This window comes from Coregonus clupeaformis, chromosome 25 (genome assembly GCF_020615455.1).
Source record: "Coregonus clupeaformis isolate EN_2021a chromosome 25, ASM2061545v1, whole genome shotgun sequence".
NCBI classification, from domain to species: domain Eukaryota; kingdom Metazoa; phylum Chordata; class Actinopteri; order Salmoniformes; family Salmonidae; genus Coregonus; species Coregonus clupeaformis.
Window position 1 is genome coordinate 25,253,582 of NC_059216.1, and position 23,359 is coordinate 25,276,940.

Consider the following 23,359-nt stretch of genomic DNA (forward strand, 5'->3'; position numbering starts at 1 on the left):
GCCAGCTCGATTAGAATTGGGGCTGGTGACGCCGTTACTATGCAACCAGCAGCTGATCACTGCTGGATGCTGACACCACGTTTAGCTCGTCTGGGCTTGTTGCTGTTAGCTAGCACATGGACAAGCAGTACTGCAGTAGTCAGACATGACACCAATTACCAACACTACACAATCAACTTTTATGAGAACAGTCAGCCCTTGAATGCAAGCTACCCAACATTAGCTAGCAAATCAGAGTTGAAACAAGCTAGCTAGCTAACGTGAGCTAGTAGGAATCTTAGCTGGCCAGGTCGTATTGAAAGATAGCTAGCTAGCTACATCATATCAAACCTGTTGTCTGGTTTGCTTGGTTAGCTAGCTAGCTAATAGCCAATGCCATGGCAAGCAAGGTAGGAATTAAGCTAGTTACCTTATTTTTTTATTTTTATTTTTTTTGGTCATTTAGCAGACGCTCTTATCCAGAGCGACTTACAGGAGGAATTAGGGTTAAGTGCCTTGCTCAAGGGCACATCGACAGATTTTTCACCTAGTCGGCTCGGGGATTAGAACCAGCGACCTTTCGGTTACTGGCACAACGCTCTTACCCACTAAGCTACCTGCCGTGTAATGCTAGCGACAACACTAACTGTATAGCTAGCTAGCTAATGTTAGCACGCTAAATACATGACTCTGAGTCTGGTTGGCACTGGCAGGAGTATTGGGTAACGTTAGTTACAGCATGGTGAGGGTGAATTAATCACATATTGGCTACCTAGCAACATGACATAATTTCTCATTTCTGGAGTCAGTGGAAACGCAATTCGAGCTAGCCCACCAAGGCCAGCCCAACCCGAGTTGACTTCAAAGTGCCAATGGAAATGGGGCTTTAGAGCTCTGTAGCATAATCACATATAAACATATTTCGGTTTCTGTCAGTGACCGATCAATGGCCTCTCTATTCCTGATATTATTTATAGCACCTCACTGACTGAGTATGGGGTAAATACAGCCCAAATGAATGAAATAATGAATACAGAGAGATTAAGAGATAGAGGGAGCAGGCTTTCTGCTGACACTGCAGATGAGCATGTAGAACAGAGAAGAAATGATAGACAGAGAAAGAGAGAGGGAAGAGAGAGAGAGAGATTCAGGCGGAGAGAATGAGCGCTGGCCCCAGAGGACCAGACAACCTGACAGAAAATATTTGATATAATTAGTTTATCTGCTGGTTGGGGGAGATGGCTGCAGTTGTGGCTGCAGTATGTGTAAGGGAGTGTTATCCACAGGCTAACAGTGGTGTGTTGGAGGGAGTCAGGGGACTGGGCGGGGCAGTGTGTGTGTGTGTGTGTGTGTGTGTGTGTGTGTGTGTGTGTGTGTGTGTGTGTGTGTGTGTGTGTGTGTGTGTGTGTGTGTGTGTGTGTGTGTGTGTGTGTGTGTGTGTGTGTGTGTGTGTGGAGGGTAAAGGTGACCAGGTGTGACAGAGTGGCCCTGGGGCCGTTGTGTTAGGGAGCCAGAGCGGACAGGAGACATTCAGGAGCTCCTTCTTTACCTGATCCATCTAAACCCAGTTAACCTAAGACAGGTATTCTCTATCTGTCCAGGCCTGCTCTCTCTCTCTCTCTCTCTCTCTCTCTCTCTCTCTCTCTCTCTCTCTCTCTCTCTCTCTCTCTCTCTCTCTACCCCTCTCTATCTATCTGTCTCTACCCCTCTCTATCTATCTATCTCTACCCCTCTCTATCTATCTATCTCTACCCCCCTCTCTCCGCTCTCTCTCTCTCTCTCTCTCTCTCTCTCTCTCTCTCTCTCTCTCTCTCTCTCTCTCTCTACCCCGCTCTCTCTCGCTCTCTCTCTCTCTCTACCTCTCTCTCTCTCTCTCTCTCTTTTTCTCTCTCTCGCTCTCTTAAGCTGTCTCTCTCTCTGTTAGTCTTTCTCTTTCTCCTGGAATGGTGTCTCTTCCATAATGCTGTATGTACCTACCCCACCTATCATTATTTCATTCTTCTTACCTCCCTCCCCCTTCCCCTATCTCTTTCCTAACACCATTGTAATCACATCCACAACAACCTTAATATATTATTTTTACCTGTTTTGTGTGTGTTCTTTTTGAAGTAGTTATATATGGCTGGGTGCCCTATGGCTGCGAGGCGAGGCCCATGCCAATAACCCCATCATGGAGGACCCTATAAATCAATACAGGTCTTTGTTTGTTTCAGCAAGCTTTGCCAGGGTTCAGCTTGTTATGGATGAGTTATCAATAGAATAAGTGCGAACCGCCGCACAGCGTGGGAGGAGAGTCCCCTAGGCTCCCAGTGCAAGGCAAGGCTAGAACAATCCACTCTTAATTGGAACGTGGCCCAAAAAGCTGGTAATTTGCAATTTGGGAGAGAGGTGAGAAATAAACGATGCAGCCCCCCCTTTCACCTCATTTACCCCCCCCCCCACCCGTACCCCCATAACCCCACTCTCCTCGATTAAGTTATCAGAGGAAGCTTGAGGTATTAAGTCAGAACTATTATGCACAGCCAAGCTTAGTGAGAGAGAGAAAGGCTCACAATGAAGCCCCTATCAGTATAATCTTGGATTTCCCCCCAGCCTTATGAATATTTATCTCCCCCATTATCACCAATGATGTTTCAATTGCACCTTGCACTGAGCATGTGCCGGATGGGATGCCAGCTCTCCCGTTTACAGTGAGAGAGAGAGAGACAGAGAGAGAGAGAGAGAGAGAGAGAGAGAGAGAGAGAGAGAGAGAGAGAGAGAGAGAGAGAGAGAGAGAGAGAGAGCAGGCATTGTTGTCCCTAGCCCCCAGACGTCAGTAGCCACTAGATTTTAGCCATTATTTGGAAGGGGGGACATCCACATAAGTGTAATCTGTGTTCATTAGTAAGGTCTGGTGAGTCTGATGAGGAGGAACAAAGCTACTTCTAATACCTTCAGTCCCTCTGCAATACTGCATGCATGACATCAATGATTCTGGTCCCAGTGTATCAATTCTGATGCCTGTTCTATTGGTGCTTGACATTGGCAGCAAATGGTGGACTTTAGTGCTACATAACAGGCCAATATCCTTGGCCCTTCCAGCTGCAGTCTCTGAAAGCCCATGTAGAAACCATTCGTCCCAACGAGCTCTAAAGGCAAATGGAAGCTCATAAATAGAGACTTGACTGTATAGACTTTGCATTTTATCTTTAAGCAGTTTCCCCTTTTATGGGCCAGGGACCTCTCCAACCCAGGGAGGGAGAGAGGGGGATGGAGAGAGAGTGAGAAAGAGAGGGAGAGAGGTGAAGAGGATGAAAAGATATAAAGAAAGGGGAGAGGGAAGAAGAAATAGGAGAATAAGAATGAGGAAGAGCGAGAGAAAGAAAGAGAGAAAGAGAGAGAGAGAGAGCAGGGTCACAAATCTTGCTGCTATTCTAGTATGTGACATCTTCGCTCGTTTGCGGCTGCTCATTAACAAACAATACTGCTGTGAAATTGGTTTAATGACAAAGTAATAAAATTGCTATTCTGCTCACAGATGGCCCCAGGCACTGAGAGATTCTGCCAGGCTTACACTGGTTGCCCGGGCGCATTCAGCTGCTTATTCATGAAAATGGCATCCTTCACTTTTTCTCTTTCTTTCTCTCTCCCCTCTCTTTAAAAAAAAAACTCTACCTGCAAGTGAAATAAATTAACCTACTTTCCCCCTTGTATTTTCCTTGAATTATCTCTCTTCCACTCTCTCTCACCCCTTTACTCTCTATGTGTGTGAGCCTCTCTCTCTTGCATATTCCCTCCAGCTCTGGCGCTTGCTCTTTCCAGTTCTACCCCTGAACAGAAATTACCATCTTAAAATAAAAAGGCGCTTGCCCACGCAAATGCAGCTCGACTTCATTTCAAACGCAGAGCCCTTAAACGATCCACCAATAAAACCAAGCCATTGAAGAATAAAAGAGCCAAAAGGAGAAGTACAAAGACATCCCTCTCTCTCTCTCTCTCTCTCTCTCTCTCTCTCTCTCTCTCTCTCTCTCTGTCTCTCTCTGTCTCTCTCTCTGTCTCTCTCTCTCTGTCTCTCTCTCTCTGTCTCGCTCTCTGTCTCGCTCTCTCTCTCTCTCTCTCTCTCTCTCTGTCTCGCTCTCTCTCTCTCTCTCTCTCTCTCTCCGTCTCTCTCTCTCTCTCCGTCTCTCTGTCTCGCTCTCTCTCTCGCTCTCTCTCTCTCTCTCTCTCTCTCTCTCTGTCTCTCTCTCTCTCTCTGTCTCTCTCTCTCTCTCTCTGTCTCTCTCTGTCTCTCTCTGTCTCTCTCTCTCTCTGTCTGTCTGTCTGTCTCTCTCTCTCTCTCTCTCTCTCTCTCTCTCTCTCTCTCTCTCTCTCTCTCTCTCTCTCTCTCTCTCTCTCTCTCTCTCGCTCTCTCTCCCTCCTGCCTTGTCTGGCTTCTTGTAGCATGTTGACCCCAACTCTGGAAAGGCTTGACTTGGTTACGGGAAAACAACAAAAAAGGGCTTTATTTTCTATGATCAGCTGAGTGTGCCAGCTTTTGTTAAGGAGCCACCTGTTTTTCATAACCCCTCTCACACGGAGGTGGGCACCTCTCTCGCCCCATGACCATGGCGTGGTGGACGCACCGTGCCAGCCTATGACCCAATGTGGCCCTTCATGCCCAGACAGGTGGACAGGGTCTTGTTAATCTCACCCAACCATCACGGTTGGCACTGCCACCCATTACACACACGGGAAGACACACTGCCACACACATTCATCAGCTGTGACAGCGCTTACTGTATGCATGTTACACTAATATCTGAGTGTGAGAACTGTGTATGTGTTTGGCACTGTAAATGGATGTATGGGTGTGTGTGTGTGACTGTGTGTGACTGAGCTAGATTTCGCACTTAGCGAAACGATTAACCAAATAAAACTGCAACCCAACACAAGAGGAATTCTGTTCTGGCAATAATCAAAAATATGTTTTTCTCCTCCAAACACGGAAAATGGTTTAACTAAAGTGGGATTAATATTACAGCATCATGAGAACAGCCAGATCAAATTATCCTGGAGGGAGGGGGCTGTTGGTGGGGGTTGTTGGTAGGAGTGAGGCACTTGGGATCCGACAACAGAGTAAATTCAGCTAATTAACTGCCAATTAGTGGTCCCTAAATGAGAGGGATCATGGTGCCCGTGTTGGCAGCGCCCGGCAAGCACACACATGCACAAACACACACACATACACACACACGCGCGCACAAACGCACACGCACGCAAGGAAACACACATACACACACACACACACAGATAGATAGATAGAGATATACATCCACCCGGCTGCTACACACTCCTGCTGTATATTTAGAAGTCCAAGGAGGAAACAGAGAGAAAGAGAGAGAGGGTGAGAGGGTGTAAAGGAACTCAAATGCCTCTGTGTAAAACCCGAAAATGCTTAGATGAGTGAGAAGATATTAAAAAAAGGGGAGGTTGGGCCAATTTCATATTTTTACATTACATTTGGAAAATATTAGTTATTATTTTGCATTTCATGACAGCTCCTCACGCCAAGTCGGAGGGTCATAAAACATCATAAAAATCATAACAAGCCCTGTTTCTAAGTGTTTCACTGGGCTTTCTCAAGGGGGAGGAAAAAGCTGCAGTAAGTGAAGTAACAAAAGCTAGCCTTTGTCTTTTTTTCACCCACCCAGACACCACTATAGACACATGTTGTGTATCCAGTTATCCACACCACTAATAAGATGTTGCATGTGAATCTACAACGGCATATGCCTCTCTACTGTGAGTCCAAGTCTGAGGGTGGGAGGGAGAGGAGGGAGGGGGGTATGCATGCTGAGAAGGGAGATCCACTGCAGTCAGGCTATATGCTAGCTAACACACTAACTACGGCAGGCTGATCTACAGCGAGCAGTATGGGAGAAGAAATAGAGAAACTATACTTATTCTGGCTGGATGGACAAAATAAGCGGTGGGGTGCAGTCCAAGACTGTGACATCACTAGGAGTAGATGAGGTGATTATACGTAAAAATGGAATTTGGACTTTCGAGGGGTGCAGACAGACCCCTGAGTCCCCCTCTATCACCTCGGCTTTGCCTCTCCCTCTACTGTCTATAGATCCCGTCTAGCCTGACTATCCCCGCGTTGGCATCAATGGGTACTTGGCGCCGTGGTCTGGCGGATATCCATCCCCTTATCATGTGACCTGTGTTCTGACAGAGGCCAAAGGTCGCCCCCGTGTCTTAATAACTCACTCATTGTATTCCTTTCTGCCGCTAATTAGAGCCTCTCCCTCTGTGTGTGTGTTTTCCCTAGCGCCGAGCCCCAGTGAGGAGGTGTATAGGTAACAATAGAGTGTGGCTCAGTGCCCTCTTTATTGTTATTAGTGCTCCAGTGCTATGACACTCAGTCATTATGGCCTCAGAGCCCTTCTCTCTCTCTCTCTCTCTCTCTCTCTCTCTCTCTCTCTCTCTCTCTCTCTCTGTCTCTGTCTCTCTCTCTCTCTCTCTCTCTCTCTCTCTCTCTCTCTCTCTCTCTCTCTCTCTCTCTCTCTCTGTGCCATGGAAATGGCCAACTGCCTGCCTGCCTGCCTATGAGATGAGGGAATAATGAGGGGACGATTTCCTTCCTTTTTTTAGGCGCTGTTGCTCTCCTCGGTCATCTGTCATCGGACTCATCTCTCAGGGCTGCGTAATAACCCTGTGTGTGTGTGATGGTAGTGAGCGGGGGCATGTCGTGCTGGGCCTGATGCTGAGACATGAAAGGATCCGGTCAGGCCCCATTTAGCCCAGACTGATAGAATAACACAGAGCTGCTGCATTCTGCTCACAATGACAACTGCAGCTGGATTCTACATTCTGGATCCTTGCCTCCAGTCCCCACGCTGTTCCAAGGCATCTCTACCTGAGCCAAGGAAGGCCTGCTGATTCACCTCCTCTACTAGGTGGAATCTCTAGTCACAACCCTCACCCTCCTTTTCAATTTCAAACAAATCTTTCAATGTTTTCCGACCACTCCCCAATACTGTTAGCATGACGCTAATCTCCACACTGTAAGCAGAGCAAACAAGACGCTAACTAATGGTGAACTTATGTCCCCCACCACACTGTACACACAGTGTCTACTCTACACACACAGAGGGTGCAGTGTCACTCTAGCTATTAACACACACAAGGCCAGTGTTTGAGGAGCAATTTACCCTGCCTCCTCCTCCTCTGTTGCAAATCAGTGCAGTGATAAAGTGTACTTTAACCTGCACCGTTTGTTCCATATTAGCAACACTTGGCTAATGGGGTGTGGGTGGTATAAGCTAACAGGTGAGGTTGCAAGCTAACAGCTTACAGTGACACTTATTAGCTACCCGCTAGCACTCAGCATATAGCTTTTAGCCTGTTAGCTTTCAGGGCTAATACGTTGTAAGGCGTTGTCTTTGTAGGTAAGGGACTTGGAAAATAACCAAAGGAATACTCCACAGCTGGAATAGTCCTTCGGGGGGTAATACAGGTGAGGTGAGGGGCTGGTAAGTGTGCTGGGGGGAGGTTGGTGGAGGGCTTGGCACGGTGAAAGGGAGAGAGAGAGGGAGATGCGCCGTCCATTGACACTACACAGAGCACCCTTGTGCCCTCCTCGGGCCGCGATTGTGCCAGCGGACAAAGCCGTGATTCAGCACATCCTCCCCCAAGGGGGAGAGCTGGAAACTGAAGACGGTGGCCGTCCCTCTCTCTCTCTCTCTCTCTTGCCCTCTCTCTCTTTTCCCTCCCTCCCTCCGTCTATCTCTCTGTCGCGGGCCAATAACCCGCCAGCGCCCCGAATCAAAGGGAAGCAGCACACAATGCACTCACTCGGCCAGCCAGGAATCTCAGAGGCCTTTTTTTTCTGGCCCCATCAACAGGAATTTCATAAGGCCGAAATATCCTCTGTCATATCCTGGGTGGAGGGATGGCCCATCTCTCAGGGCCCTGGACCCGGGAGGAGACAACAGCAGACCAAAGAGAGAGGGGCCGGGGTCCAAACAAAGGGCCAATTAACTCTAACTCACCACACCGCCATGCCTGGTTATAAAATCAATCTAATTTCATCCTGTCTGTGGCTCATCTTTCGTGCACCGTTAAACACTAAATAACACGGTGCTGGCTCCCAACGGCTCTCCCTGCCCCCTTCTACCCCACAACGCCACCAGAGACACCAGAGGCATGCCACCAGAAGCCACGATAAGCCTATCTAATGACTTTATTTGTGAAAACAGATTCCTGGTGTGTTTTTGTTAGCTAGCGCTAATGTATAAGTGAAACTAAGGCTCGGGCCATGGGTTCTGGCTCACAGTATGTCTGGGCTGGCTCTGGCTGGGAGACTGGGCTCGTGACGATGCATCCCACCGAGACGCACGTTCAGCCTGTTTTTAAACAGATTGGCTGCATTTCTGGTGGCTGGGGTTTGCATTTCATGGCCTCAGAGAACGGAGACACTCTCTATCTATCTCTCTCTGACTCTGTCGCTATTCCTCTCTCGCTCTCTCTCATTCCTCTCAGGTTAGCAGACTATTTCTGCATTAATCACCATGACACAGGCAAGGCAACTCAATTTTCTGCTCCTGTAGGTAAGGTGCGTGGCGTCCCGAAACGGCGGCATGGCGAGGCATGAAACAGGCAAGCGGGGGCTAATCTTTGGTTACTGGTGTAATTGAAATGCTATCAACACTGTAGGGTGCATTAAAGTCTGATAACAGCGGTTCCTGTGGCCAATTTAAGTAGCTTGACTTCCCTCTGCTAAAAAAAAGGAGAGAGAGGGAAGGAAGGAAAAAAATGGTCTGACAGATAAGGCAGACAAACCGAGCTAATTCTCCAGGCATGTTTCTCATTGTGATCCAGGATAAATTAGAAAAAAAAATGAATCACAGAACCAAAAAATCAATTGACCCTCGGGTGTCTTGTCAGGCTGCGAGTGTGATAAACCTAAAAGCTTGCTTAATGTCGGCCTGCCTGTACCCAACAGATAGAGCACTTTGTAAATGAACCCGCTTTGATAAATATATTAAGGAAAGCTGCGAATAAAAGGCAGAGACTTCTCATTTGTAAATAGAACCCTCGCTACATGGAATTAGAATGATAAAATGAGGTTCCATGTAATTAAGTTTGTGTAAGACCTGAAATCCGTGCAAATACCTTCCCGGAATTCTGAAAGGAAGCTGTCAGTTCAATTAATCTGAACATCACCCCGAGAATGTGCTGAACAAAATTAAGCCGTAGATAAAACCTGGGCTAGTATTTTGATACGTAATTCCTGTATCATTTCTTTGCTTCTGTGATCATTTTATTTAATCCACCACCCCCAGTTATGTGCTAAGCCATCTACAAAGAGACTGCTGGCCAGGCCACCAAAAACCTTAATCCACCATATAGCATGTGTAAAAAGGGGAGGGGGCGGCTGGCGGGTTTTGCTTGTGTGGCGGTGGTGATGGTGGTGGTATTGGTAATGGATGAAGGGAAGGTAAGGTGGGGGGTGCCATATGATCTCAACTTTTTTCTTTAACCATATCCAAGTGAATACATGTATATCAAACAGCAGAGACCGGTGACTTAGTACTAAACACTTTGCTGATAAAGCCGTAACATCCTGATAGCTTGCATCCAGGGATGCCACAAAGATAGAGTGTGTGTTCGGTGTGTGTGTGTGTGTGTGTGTGTGTGTGTGTGTGTGTGTGTGTGTGTGTGTGTGTGTGTGTGTGTGTGTTTGTGTGTGTGTGTGTGTGTATGTGTGTGATGAGGTGTGGTAGGAGGGGGGACTGTACATAAACGGTTTTCACCCTTTAGGAGTCTTAACCGTCTTGGCTGCCGGGTGGGAAGAGGGAGACGAAGGCTTTTGAAAATGAAAGACAGAGCGATGCTGGTGGTGGAGATAGGAGGACGTGAAGACTTGACTCACCAGTTGTTTACTTGTAAGATGGTCAGGCCTGTGTCTTGGGCTAGCTGCTTTTTCTGTTCTTCAGAAGGGTACGGGTGCTACAAGAGAAAGACAGAGAGATAGACAAGATAAGTTTCTTTGTTCAAAGAGATGAACATAAATATTCCCATATTGTATCACACTCAGAGAGAGTGAGAGTCGTGGTTGAGGCATGGACGTTGTAGCTCCCAGTCATGACTATGTACAGGTGTATTACACTGTGTGTATTCTGCTATAACATGTATTGTGTAGGTGAAGATATATCTTCCCATGGCCTACACCTAACCCCGCCCCTTCCTAATGTATAGACATGACATACAAAGCATACACATGACTGCCAACACGTGAACACACACACACACACACACACACTGCGCAAATCAGTGCAAACCTGTCAAGAGGTGGTCAAACAAGTTTGTCAAAACTTGATAACCCTCCTTTCTCATTCCATCCAACACACCCACCAACAAGCCTTTCAAACACACCATCCCCCACACACAGCCTCTCTCCCCCTCAATCTCCAGTGTCTTAGACTCCCGATTGTAATACAATATATAAAATGAGTGGGTGAAGATTTGCATTGAATCCATTTATTTTCCTTAGATGTCTGAAGGGAAAACATGGTACTCTGGTTTCTGTTTCATTGAGAGGCCAGTGCAGCATTGAGAGGAGCAGAACAGAATGATAGGAACTGTCTCCTCTCTCTCTCTCTCTCTCTCTCTCTCTCCCCCTCTCTCTTCTCTCTCTCTCTCTCTCTCTCTCTCTCTCTCTCTCTCTCTCTCTCTCTCTCTCTCTCTCTCTCTCTCTCTCTCTCTCTCTCTCTCTCTCTCTCTCTCTCTCTCTCTCTCTCCTAACACCTCTACCTGCAAATGTAATTCTCAGAGTGGAGATGCAATGATACCATTTGTGTCAGCTTCAATATAACCCCCCCAACGCTGTTGCTGCTATGAAGCATGACAAAACAACAGTGATCGCTGGTGACAGATGTCTTTAAGGGCCAAATTAGGAGACAGCCGCTCCGCACACACGACACACACACACATACTGGGGTTTAAAAGGTGACATCTTAATCCTACTCATCCATCCACACACACTTTACCCTTTCCCCCTCCTCCTCTCTCCTTTACCCTCTCCCACCCCTCCTCTCTCCTTTACCCTCTGCCACCCCTCCTCCCTCCTTTACCCTCTCCCAACCCTCCTCTCTCCTTTACCCTCTGCCACCCCTCCTCTCTCCTTTACCCTCTCCCACCCCCCCTCTCTCCTCTACCCTCTGCCACCCCTCCTCCCTCCTTTACCCTCTCCCACCCCTCCTTCCTCCTTTACCCTCTCCCACCCCTCCTCCCTCCTCTCTCCTTTACCCTCTGCCACCCCTCCTCCCTCCTTTACCCTCTCCCACCCCTCCTCTCTCCTTTACCCTCTCCCACCCCTCCTCCCTCCTCTACCCTCTCCCACCCCTCCTCTCTCCTTTACCCTCTCCCACCCCTCCTCTACCCTCTGCCACCCCTCCTCTCTCCTTTACCCTCTCCCACCCCCCCTCTCTCCTTTACCCTCTCCCACCCCTCCTCTCTCCTTTACCCTCTGCCACCCCTCCTCCCTCCTTTACCCTCTCCCACTCCTCCTCCCTCCTCTACCCTCTGCCACCCCTCCTTCCTCCTTTACCCTCTCCCACCCCTCCTCCCTCCTCTCTCCCTTTACCCTCTCCCACCCCTCCTCTCTCCTTTACCCTCTGCCACCCCTCCTCCCTCCTTTACCCTCTCCCACCCCTCCTCTCTCCTCTACCCTCTGCCACCCCTCCTCTCTCCTTTACCCTCTGCCACCCCTCCTCTACCCTCTGCCACCCCTCCTCCTTCCTTTACCCTCTCCCACCCCTCCTCCCTCCTTTACCCTTTCCCCCCTCCTCCCTCCTTTATCCTCTCCCACCCCTCCTCTCTCCTTTACCCTCTCCCACCCCTCCTCCCTCCTCTCTCCTTTACCCTCTCCCCCTCCTCCTCTCTCCTTTACCCTCTCCCACCCCTCCTCTCTCCTTTACCCTTTTCCTATCTTATCAGTAGAACAAACAGTAGAACATTTCTTCAGGTAACAATGTCTGTCTCAATGTGCCCTTTTTAATTAAATTAATGAAGAAAAAAACATTTTAGGAATGTGCTCAATTAATAACAAACATGGCTGGAATTGGACAAATAATGAATCAAGGCTGCAAGGGGGATTAATCTGATTTCTACTTCTGTATGCAGTCCCTTTTAATATGCTAAAATCATTAACAAAGAAAGATGATAATGCTTACATAGAAATACATTTTCTGATTGCCAGGTGCTGACATTTTCTTGGCTGAGGCAGACAGGTTTTCTCTGTGTGTGTGTGTCTCCACTCGTATGAGCGTGGCTTTTCTCCTTTCATCCCTGCACAACAACATGTAATAAGAGTAAGGACCTTTCCTCCCTCTCCCCCCACTCTCAGCTTCCCTGGCTTTTTCACATGAACATAACCCACACAAACACTGACATGAACACACACACACACACACACACTAATGGGGAGCGGAGGTGAGGGGAGAGGAGCAGGCAGGGCCAGATTGGAAATGGGAGTGGGTCATTTACATTGCATTAAGGCTTCCTCGGCCTCTCGGGCTCAGACCCGGTCATCAATCGCCCCACTGTCAGCCGGGCCGGGTGATAAATACAGCGGGCCGTGGCACGCCGTGGCCAGCAGCACCACATAATGAATGGTTTGAACAAACAAGAAAGATGTCTCATCAAGGAGAGTGGGGATGTTAAAGCCCCTCGCCGCAAAAAGCCCTGAGTAAGGAGATTTACTCCCAACCACATAGACACGACACTAAAAAAATCCTATTTCACTCAGCCTCCCTCCCTCCCTCCACCAAACCCCCCACCTCACACACACATACAGTATATATACACACACGCACACACACAGTAAACGTGTGCCTGTGTCTTACAGCTTACAGCCACCCCCCTCTCCACTCCTCCACCTCCCCTCCTCATCTCTCTCTCTCTTTCTCTCTTTCTCTCGTTCCCCTTGTTACTATGACTGAGAGAGTGCAGGCCACCCACACCTTTACGTTGTGGCAGCATTCTAAAGCATGGGGGCTCTGAAAATCACAGCCACACAAAATGGAGAGTGCTGCGGTCTCTAAGCTAATACAGGCTGGGGTGTAGAGCAGTGCTGTGTACACACAACCCAGAGAACTAGGCCATCATGGTAGGCTAGCGGGTACAGGTCTACAGCAGCTGGGAAATTGGAGAAAGGGTTTAGACCTTTGAGCAACCTCTTCACGTTAATTTCCTCCGTAAAAAATAGAAGACAGTAAATCACCAATGTCAAATAAATAATATGAAAACCCGAGATAGATATACTCTGAGTAAGAGACAAATGTGTTAAGTCAAAATAATAAATAATTCAGTGTTTTTGATTGGTGATTGTTTTTTTCTTTCCTTAAGATGTCTGTCCACCCTCAGAAGCATGTGTGTGACATGATTTCTTAATGGATGCAACACAAACCAAACCCACAGAGATCAAAGAGGTTATTGAAAATCTCCCTCAGCTAGCTTTGAATGGAATCAATAGAGCGAGTTACAAACACCACGACCAATATCCTGAAAAGGGGTATTGGCCACAAAATGTAAAGCGCTCCATCCAGTCTATAAATAATTAGGCCTAGAAATGAGCGGCGTGTTTTATTGCCCAGTCCACTGCGGGACCGGCCTCTTCCGATCGAAACAGCTCTGTTAATTACATGGAAGTCAGTTAATGGCACAAGCATGCACTACCCCACCACCACGCTCCTCCAATTTCTACTATCTGACCCACAGATACAACCCCCAATACACACATACACTCACACACTCACGCTCACACACATTCACACACACACACTCGTGATGGAGACGTGCTGAGGTGGATGGTGTTCTGCCAGACTGCAAGGTTTGTGTGTGTGTGTGTGTTTGTGTGTTTGTGTGATGGCTCTGTTGGCCAAATTACAGGGTGTGATGCTCTCTGTGCTCTCTGATAGCGCTGAATGTAATGGCCCCTGCGGTTGCTGCACATTACCAGCTGAGCTAGGCTTCCATCATTCCTCCTTTAGCCCCAGAGACTACCCTGCCAGACCAGTTATTCTACCTTACCCTACATCCACTAGACCACTCTTCTACTTATCCCATATCCATCAACTCCTACTGCATGCCCATCCATTCAAATCTACTGGATGTATTTGCTATGGATCAAATTCATATATTGTACAGTGGCAATTCCTACAACACCCCTCCTTAATGCAACTGTGCAGCCATTACCCCCCCTCGCCCCCCCCATCCCATCCCAACTCCATCTCACCCCCACCCCTTTATCCCCCTCCACCCCCACCCCTTCACCCTAAGCCTACTGCAGACCCTAGCTGATGGATGACATCATCAGCAGCAGGGCCAGTGTGGCATGAATGATAGTCCCAGGCCACAGGGTTGCAGTGTCCTGCAAACCCATTCCATGCTAATGACTCCCTCTCTCCCTCCCTCCCTCCCTCCCAGGAAATCACAGGCCATTGGCTGTTTACCCCCAATGCCATGGCAACACCACCAACCAACCTCCCATTTGTTTTGTTTTCCTGCCTTGTGTTGATTGGTGTGATTTGGTCCCATCGATGTCGCTATAGGCTTATTAAAACCATATATCCTTTCAATCTTTATTTCAACAATATTTAATAAAGACGCCACTTAGCAAACTGACATGATAATTGTTTAAGTGTCAAATATTTTTGACAGTATTGCTTATTGTGTTGATAGGGTTTGGTTGGACCGTATTGTAATAATGTGTACGTGGATCTTCTATTCTGCTTTATGCAGCAATGTATTATTCAAATGTAGGATTTCATATATTTTCCAAATTGATTGCAATCTTATTTGTTTTTTAATCAAAGTGACTAGCAGGGATAATAATAATATTCACAGTCTAAATAAAAATAATCAAATAAAAGCATGACATTTTAATATGTACTCTGCATAGAGTTGGAGTAAGATTGGCACTTTTTAAATATAAATATGCCATTGTTAATATTATTACAGTTATGATTTATATGACAAATGACAATGAGATTGAGGCATTGCTTATAGATCAAAAAGATATGCCATAAATATATCCAATTTGACTATTTGAAGTTATCACTCATGATTTGATTACTATGCACGGCACGGTAGCACGTTTTTAAAATTTCATCATGAAAGCCCTTTTCCTTGAATTGTTGGATGTAGTTTATCAGCCCGGAGTCTGACAACGTCAAATGGTCTGACAATTGACAATCTTACAGTCTAGCTATTTCATTATAGTCCATTTTTAAGAAAATGAACATTTGACTGCTGAAACATAGGCCTATATTTTTTGAAACCTTGCTTGTTGTTGAAGCTCAAAGACAAGGTTTTTGGTGGCTGTGTACTCCTCTCCTCCTCTCCCCCCCTGTGTGTGTGTGTGTGTGTGTGTGTGTGTGTGTGTGTGTGTGTGTGTGTGTGTGTGTGTGTGTGTTTGTGTGTGTGTTTTTGGGTGGGTGGAGGGGGTTGAAGGGGGTTAGGTTAGTGTTTGTTTTATTTTCCTGGGGACTAAGCTGCTTCCTGACAACAGGGAGAAAACAGGCAAGAATGCCACATGACTCAATGACTCAACCTCTGTTGCTTTTCAACTGCCTGAGACTGTGCCAGACACACACACACACACACACACACACACACACACATAAAACACACTCCCACACAACCATCCACCAGCAATCCAGACCCCATCCATACCTATACACAAACACACACACACACACACACACACACACACACACACACACACACACACACACACACACACACACACACACACACACACACACACACACACACACACACACACACACACACACACACACACACACACACACACACACCACACTGACACACACCATAGCCTCTGCTCTATACTAGTACCATACACACCACCATATTCCCCTCTATAAGACTACAATCTGCCAAATAGTCTGGTGGCTCCTAGACTGCTCTCTGAAGTAAAACAGTTATCATGTCATAGACATCAAAGGGGTGGCCAGGCAGCCCTATTGTGGAGTGTTAGCTTGGCTCCCAGTGCTCAGTATTGTAGTACTGCCTTCTGCAGCGGTACCATGGCTGTGGCCCCAGCCCTCCCTCAACTCAACTCAGCTCAACAATCGCTGGCTGGCCTCCTGCATGGGGCTCCTGGCCCCCGGCCAGTCAGACTGTTTGCTCTACACCATTCATTTATGTTCACTGGAGATGGTGCAAGAGCCTGCCAAGCAAATTGTTGCCCTGTGAAGGAGGGAGGGGAATGAGGAGGTGTGGGAGTGGGAGGGAGGGGAGGAGGCATCTCTAGAGGATACGCGAGATCTGGGCTTAAACGTCCATGAGGCTAAAAACCAATCACTCCCACACTCTCCCAGAGCAAGCACAGGGGCTGAGGCTCATGGGTAACGGCCTACACCCAGCAGCCAACCAGAGGAGAGAGATGTTTACAGTGAACTGTACTGTATGTCTCCTGGTGGACTATTTTTGAGAACATCCTTATTATCAACTATCTAAGAAACTATCCACAGTGGGGAAGGTAGAGCTTGGTGTTACCACAGCCTTTTACTGTATATGGCGAGCAGGTGGATGGAGTGGTTTGGGAGATCCTCATGTGAGTGTGTGTGCGTGTGTTGTTTTCCAGACTCTGGTCTCAGATGTGGCCCGCAGCCATAGAGATGGGACTGTTTAATCATCAGATCAAGTTCATGGCTTCTCTTTCCACCACACAGCCACCCCACAAATTCAAGGGGAGGAATATGATCCCCTTATCCTTACAGAGGGGGCCTGGTCTCACTCTCTCTCTCTCCCCTTCTCTCCCGCTCTCTCTCTCTCTCTCTGTCTCTCTCTGTCTATCTGTCTCTCTGTGTCTCTCTGTCTCTCTCTCTCTCTCTCTCTCTCTCTCTCTCTCTCTCTCTCTCTCTCTCTCTCTCTCTCTCTCTTTGTCTCTCTCTGTCTCTCTCTCTGTCTCTCTCTCTCTCTCTGTCTCTGTCTCTCTGTCTCTGTCTCTGTCTCTGTCTCTGTCTCTGTCTCTCTCTCTCTCTCTCTCTCTCTCTCTCTCTCTCTCTCTCTCTCTCTGTCTTCCTCCGTATTCTACGGCCCTGGCAGCTATACTCCCCACACTCAACACCAGCCAGTCTGACCTCCTCTTCTCCTCTCTTCTCTACTGTTCTCTTTCTTCTCCTCTCCTCCTCTCCAGGTTTCCGCTCACACTTTAAGCCAGGTCCTACAGGCCAGGAATTTGGCCTGTTTTTTCAGACCAGGCTCTTTCTACTGCTTTGTTGTGGTAACTGGCTGCTGTGGGGCACTGGAGCTCAGAGCTAGCCTGATGTCAACACTCAGGCACACTTTGTACTGCCCTGTGAAAACTTCATCAATGGCTTAACATGGCAAAATTAACTTTACAGTCCTTTTTTATAAAGACTGTACCAGTATACCAGTACAGCAAGGGTGGTCATCTTTGGTTTTGCACAGCTTGCAGCAGTGGGTGTGAAGTAATTCATGTATACTCTTTGTAAGTGACTTTTAGGGTCTATAAGGTAGTCATTAGGGGGCTGGTACAGTCACCTAGGGCCAGTGAAAAGGGAAAGGGCCCATCCCCCTGGCCCATCATTCAGGACCCCCCATATCCACTATTGCCTGTCATAAAGTCATTGGGAGCCTCTGCTTACACGCTAAATGGCCCAGTCCACTGCTAGCTGGATAAACATCGACACCACTTTAATGACCTGAGCACACATTGTTAAGCAGGGAATCGGTGAGCAGGCTAACAGGCTAGCAGGCTAACAGGCTAACAACCTGGGTCAGGCGGCAGCTTCCAAGGTCTAAAGACACAGGAGGAAGAATTTGGCCCTAAAAGTTCTCATGTTAACTTAATGGTGTCCAGATCCACCTGGCTATTGTACCCAAACGGTGAGGTGAGAGAGAATCTGTTCTAGCCTCAAGCAAGGATAAAGGAAAGGAAAAAATGGCCCTATAGAAAGACTTAATCCTTCACGTTGTAAGAGACAGGCTTAACTCTTCATGTGCTGCTACAATGGCACACAATTTATCTAACTTGGATTTTTCTCTGGGAGACTGAAAAGTATCACAGTATCAGTAAAGCCAGGACTTGTAAGTCACAAACCCTAGACCGCACATGTCCCATGTATTACACCATTAGGCATCTGACTACCTCTGAACAACCCTGCTACATTATCTAACTCCCCCACCGTCCCTTTCCCCAGGGCCTGAACTTCCCTGCTCCATACTTTAATATATTTAGTCTGCGTGAAACAGGACAAGGTTATTACACGCTGAGTGTCCCAGGAATCTCTGTGCCCCTCCAAGGGGATTCTGGGTAAGCCAAGAGCAACAGGGTCAGACGACAGGGATACAGCGCCGGCCGTACTTCACCTCCTAGACTCTCATGGTCTGTTGTGAATGAGTCTTAGTATTAACATGAAGAGTTCCTCTAAGTTTCCCCCTTCTCTATTGTGTCCTCTAAACATTGTTTCACTTTCACAAGAATAAATAGAGTGGGATTTTATCTTGGAGCAGTGGCACAGGTTAATTTGTGGGGGGTAAGAGAAAGCGGTTTGTTCCCCTATGCTAGATGAGGTCCTGAAAGTGGCACTTGACGGAATCTCCTTCCACTTGAGTATTAAGTTAATGAGCGTAAGTATTTAAGTAGTCATACCCAACCAGGACGTCTCCATTCTTTCTCTCAGAAAGACACTCCATGTTGGCCTCAGAAATGGCAACGACAACAGCAGAGTAACCACTTAGTATAGGCTAACAAAACCCCACAGGGCAGGTATGTAATGTCAAGCCTATTTGGAGATGTTATAGCACATTTGTAATGTCAATTTATTTGTTTTTTTGGGGTCAGATATCAAAGCAGGATAACATTTGTCCATTACAGGGGGTGAAGGGGGTGAGGAGCTGTGTTCAGAAACAGCTGCAGGGGACATTTCCTGTTTGTTAATGACTCTAAATGTGTTCAAGGCAACCATGTCAAGTCCTTGTTTCTCTGAATGGACTGAACACTGCTGGGGTAAGGAGTAGCAGTTCTCTTAACACTGTGACAGACAGACAGACAGACAGACAGACAGACAGACAGACAGACAGACAGACAGACAGACAGACAGACGGACGGACAGCCAGACATTCAGACACTCAGGCTCAGGCCCCAGTCGAGGAAGAAAGCTGGGGTGAAGTGCTGAGAGTAAACCACAAGTTTATTCATCTCAAATCACAGGCACTTTGAGCAACTCAGGTGAAACAAAGACAGCCAAGCCCTGATCAGTCACCATACCTGTTGTGTCTGTTTCGGTTGCAGGATGCCATTTCTGCCTTTCACAAACACACATCTTTGAGAAGAGCCCTTTCATCTGGGACGGTTGCATGACTCAAGGAAGATATCTCCTTGTCAATCATCAGTGTGTGTGTGTGTGTGTGTGTGTGTGTGTGTGTGTGTGTGTGTGTGTGTGTGTGTGTGTGTGTGTGTGTGTGTGTGTGTGTGTGTGTGTGTGTGTGTGTTGTGTGTGTGTGTGTGTGTGTGTGTGTGTGTGTACATGTGTATAACTACGTTTCTGTTCACTGACACATGCCGTGAGGATCTTTCACTTTCTTAATGTTCCACGAGAGAGGAGTGGAGAAGAGAGGAGTGGAGAAGAGAGGAGTGGAGAAGAGAGGAGTGGTAGCTTTTAGAGGTCTAGGCTGGCTAATCGTGGCTATACTCTTAAGTGCATTCTACCTCCCTCCGTCCCTCCCTCCCCCTCCCTCCCTCCCTCCGGCTGTCCGTCCATCCATCCCTCCCTACCTCCCTCCCTCCATCCCTCCGTCTGTCCGTCCGTCCGTCCGTCCGTCCATCCAGCCATCCATCCATCCATCCATCCCTCTCTCTCTCTCTCTCTCTCTCTCTCTCTCTCTCTCTCTCTCGCTCTCTCTCTCGCTCTCTCTCTCTCGCTCTCTCTCTCTTTCCCTGTAGTGCTTTCTGGCCTGATCCTGCCCTGGGGCCGTACTGACCTTTGACCTGGCTGGCCCAGCCTGGCTACAGGCCCCTCGTTTGTTACAGGCTTTATCCACTGACAAAGCAGGCAGGAAGCTGGCAGCCACCCAGCAGCCCCATGGGAGGATGACCATCAGCTAGCTCAGCTTACCGCTTATTAGACCAGGGTGGGGAGTGTGTGTGTGTGTGTGTGTGTGTCTGTGTGTGTGTGTGTGTGTGTGTGTGTGTGTGTGTGTGAGGGTAGGAAGTGTGTGTGAGGGTATAGAGTGTGTGTGTATGGAGTGTGTGTGTGTGTGCGTGTGTGCATATGCCCGTGTATGGAGTGTGCATGTGTGTGTGAGGGGCAGCGGGAGCCTAATCAGAAACGATCGTAGCTGACCTTTTTTTTCATGCATGCCGCCGGTTTTCCTAACTAATGAAACGCAAAGAAGAAAAAGCCTGGAAGCCACAAACGTCCCCGTCTCTGGGCTAACCCGATCAGCTACGCATGTTAGTGACAATCAGGCAGGCGTCCAGGCGAAGGACTCAGGGGACCTTGCAGTGTATTTCTGTTCTGACCGCTGCTCTCCTCTCCTTCCCTCTCCTTCCCCCTCTTCCTCTTCTCCTCTCCTGAGTGGCCAGCAGAGCTCACTAAAACATTAGATCATAAGACACTCCAGTTTCCTCTCAGCACTCCATAAAAGCTGGGTAATTCATACTTCATTTAAATACATTGCCATTAACAAAGCTGATGAACTTTTACTCCTTAAATCTAATGGGCCATTTTGCCTGGCTGCTGGCACTCTCTCCTCTCCTCTCCTCTCCTCTCCTCTCCTCTCCTCTCCTCTCCTCTCCTCTCCTCTCCTCTCCTCTCCTCTCCTCTCCTCTCCTCTCTCTCTCTCTCTCTCTCTCTCTCTCTCTCTCTCTCTCTCTCTCTCTCTCTCTCTCTCTCTCTCTCTCTCTCTCTCTCTCTCTCTCTCTCTCTCTCTCTCTAACTTTCTGCCACTGAGAGGCCTATGCTAATCCACACACAGTCAGTCAGTGACAGTGACTCAGTGTATGACTATCCACTACAGTGATTGAGGGAGGGGGGAAATAAGGGGATTTGGAGGCTTTTGTCTGACCTCTGCCACAGACAAGCAATGACACGCACCCTATTCTGTGGGACTGGGGGATTTGGCACTCTCTCTCTCTCTCTCTCTCTCTCTCTCTCTCTCTCTTTCTCTCACTATCTCCTCTCTCTCTCTCTCTCTCTCTCTCTCTCTCTCTCTCTCTCTCTCTCTCTCTCTCTCTCTCTCTCTCTCTCTCTCTCTCAATTCAATTTCAACTTAAGGGCTTTATTGGCATGGGAAACGTATGTTAACATTGCTAAAGCAAGTGAAGTAGATAGTAAACAAAAGTGAAATAAACAATAAATATTAACAGTAAACATTACACTCAGAAGTTCCAAAAGAATAAAGACATTTCAAATGTCATATTATGTCTATATACAGTGTTGTAACAATGTGCAAATAGTTAAAGTACAAATGGGAAAATAAATGAACATAAATATGGGTTGTATTTACAATGGTGTTTGTTCTTCACTGGTTGCCCTTTTCTTGTGGCAACAGGTCACACATCTTGCTGCTGTGATGGCACACTGTGGTTTTTCACCCAGTAGATAAGGGAGTTTATCAAAATTGGGTTTGTTTTTGAATTCTTTGTGGATCTCTGAAATCTGAGGGAAATATGTGTCTCTAATATGGTCATACATTTGGCAGGAAGTTAGGAAGTGCAGCTCAGTTTCCACCTCATTTTGTGGGCAGTGTGCACATAGCCTGTCTTCTCTTGAGAGCCAGGTCTGCCTACGGCGGCCTTTCTCAATAGCAAGGCTATGCTCACTGAGTCTGTACATAGTCAAAGCTTTCCTTAAGTTTGGGTCAGTCACAGTGGTCAGGTATTCTGCCACTGTGTACTCTCTGTTTAGGGCCAAATAGCATTCTAGTTTGCTCAGTTTTTTTGTTAATTCTTTCCAATGTGTCAAGTAATTCTCTTTTTGTTTTCTCCAGATTTGGTTGGGTCTAATTGTGTTGTTGTTGTTGTCCTGGGGCTCTGTGGGGTCTGTTTGTGTTTGTGAAGAGAGCCCCAGGACCAGCTTACTTAGGGGACTCTTCTCCAAGTTCATCTCTCTGTAGGTGATGGCTTTGTTATGGAAGGTTTGGGAATCGCTGCCTTTTATGTGGTTATAGAATTTAACGGCTCTTTTCTGGATTTTGATAATTAGCGGGTATCGGCCTAATTCTGCTCTGCATGCATTATTTGGTGTTTTTCGTTGTACAAGGAGGATATTTTTGCAGAATTCTGCATGCAGTCTCAATCTCTCTCTCTCTCTCTCTCTCTCTCTCTCTCTCTCTCTCTCTCTCTCTCTCTCTCTCTCTCTCTCTCTCACGCACCATATTCTGTGGAACTGCTGGGGGATTTGGTGGTCTCTCTCTCTCACTCACACACACACACACACTAAAGTGCAGCGGAGGGTCATTAACCTCTGGGGCTAGAGCAAGGCACGATGGCTCCCCGGCACGGAGGCTGTTGACAAGCGACTGTGTTCTTTTCAACAACTCGTTGAGCCACACCCCTCCCTCTCCCCTCACCCCCCACTTCCCCCTCTCCTCTTCCCCCTCCCTCACCCCTTCCCTTCTCAGGAATGTAACACAACCGCTCGCTGAGGTAACCCAAGCCCCTCCCTCTCTCTCTATTTCGTTGAAAGAGAGAGAGAGAGATAGAGAGGCCGACTGGAGGTGTAAGACAGCTGTTCTTGTTTTTTCTCTTGCCCTCCCCCTCTCTCTCTCTCTCTCTCTTTCTCTCTCTCTCTCTCTTTCACTCTTGCCCTCTTTATATTTGCCACCACCCCTCTGCCTGTACTGTGGAATAATTAATGAGTCAATTGAGCTGTGGAGAGAGTGGAGACTGACCAGCAGGGGTAGGGTATTTTATGGAGCTATAGTAATGACTCCAGTACAGTACTGACTGTAGCTCCACTACCTATTCTTCCAATGGAGAGGGGGGATCCAAAGCACGACCACCACCCCAAACTTGGACTTCCAATATGGGAACTCCGCTCTTCTACGCTCTCGACCTAACTGGTGTTTTCTACCGTTCCAGTCCTACTCCACCCATCCCCCTCTCCTCTCCTCTCCTCTACTCTGTTCTTCTCCTCCCAGCCCCTCCTGATGGCAGGATCAGGGGCCTAACTAGCTGACCTGTCTGGTGATTGATGATAATGTCTCAGGAAGTCATTTTCCCCCACAGCGCCCTGCCTGCCGCCCTACTGCCTTTCACCAGGCAGGCTGAACCACTACAGAGGTGACCCAGCCAGCCCAGCCCAGCTCATCACAAACACAGACACACAGGCCCACTTTCAACTTTCTGCCTGGG

The 23,359-nt window shown here is 47.7% G+C and overlaps 1 protein-coding gene across 5 annotated transcripts in view; it reads right to left on the reverse strand.

The window, feature by feature from the left end:
• LOC121539459 (homeobox protein Meis2) overlaps positions 1-23,359 on the reverse strand; it is a 90,997-nt gene that overhangs the window by 12,380 nt on the left and 55,258 nt on the right. For all 5 annotated transcript variants that reach the window (XM_041847967.2, XM_041847968.2, XM_041847966.2 and 2 more), the window contains one exon: positions 9,878-9,954. In XM_041847967.2, the coding sequence (XP_041703901.1) occupies positions 9,878-9,954 (77 nt within the window). The remainder of the gene's footprint in view (positions 1-9,877; positions 9,955-23,359) is intronic.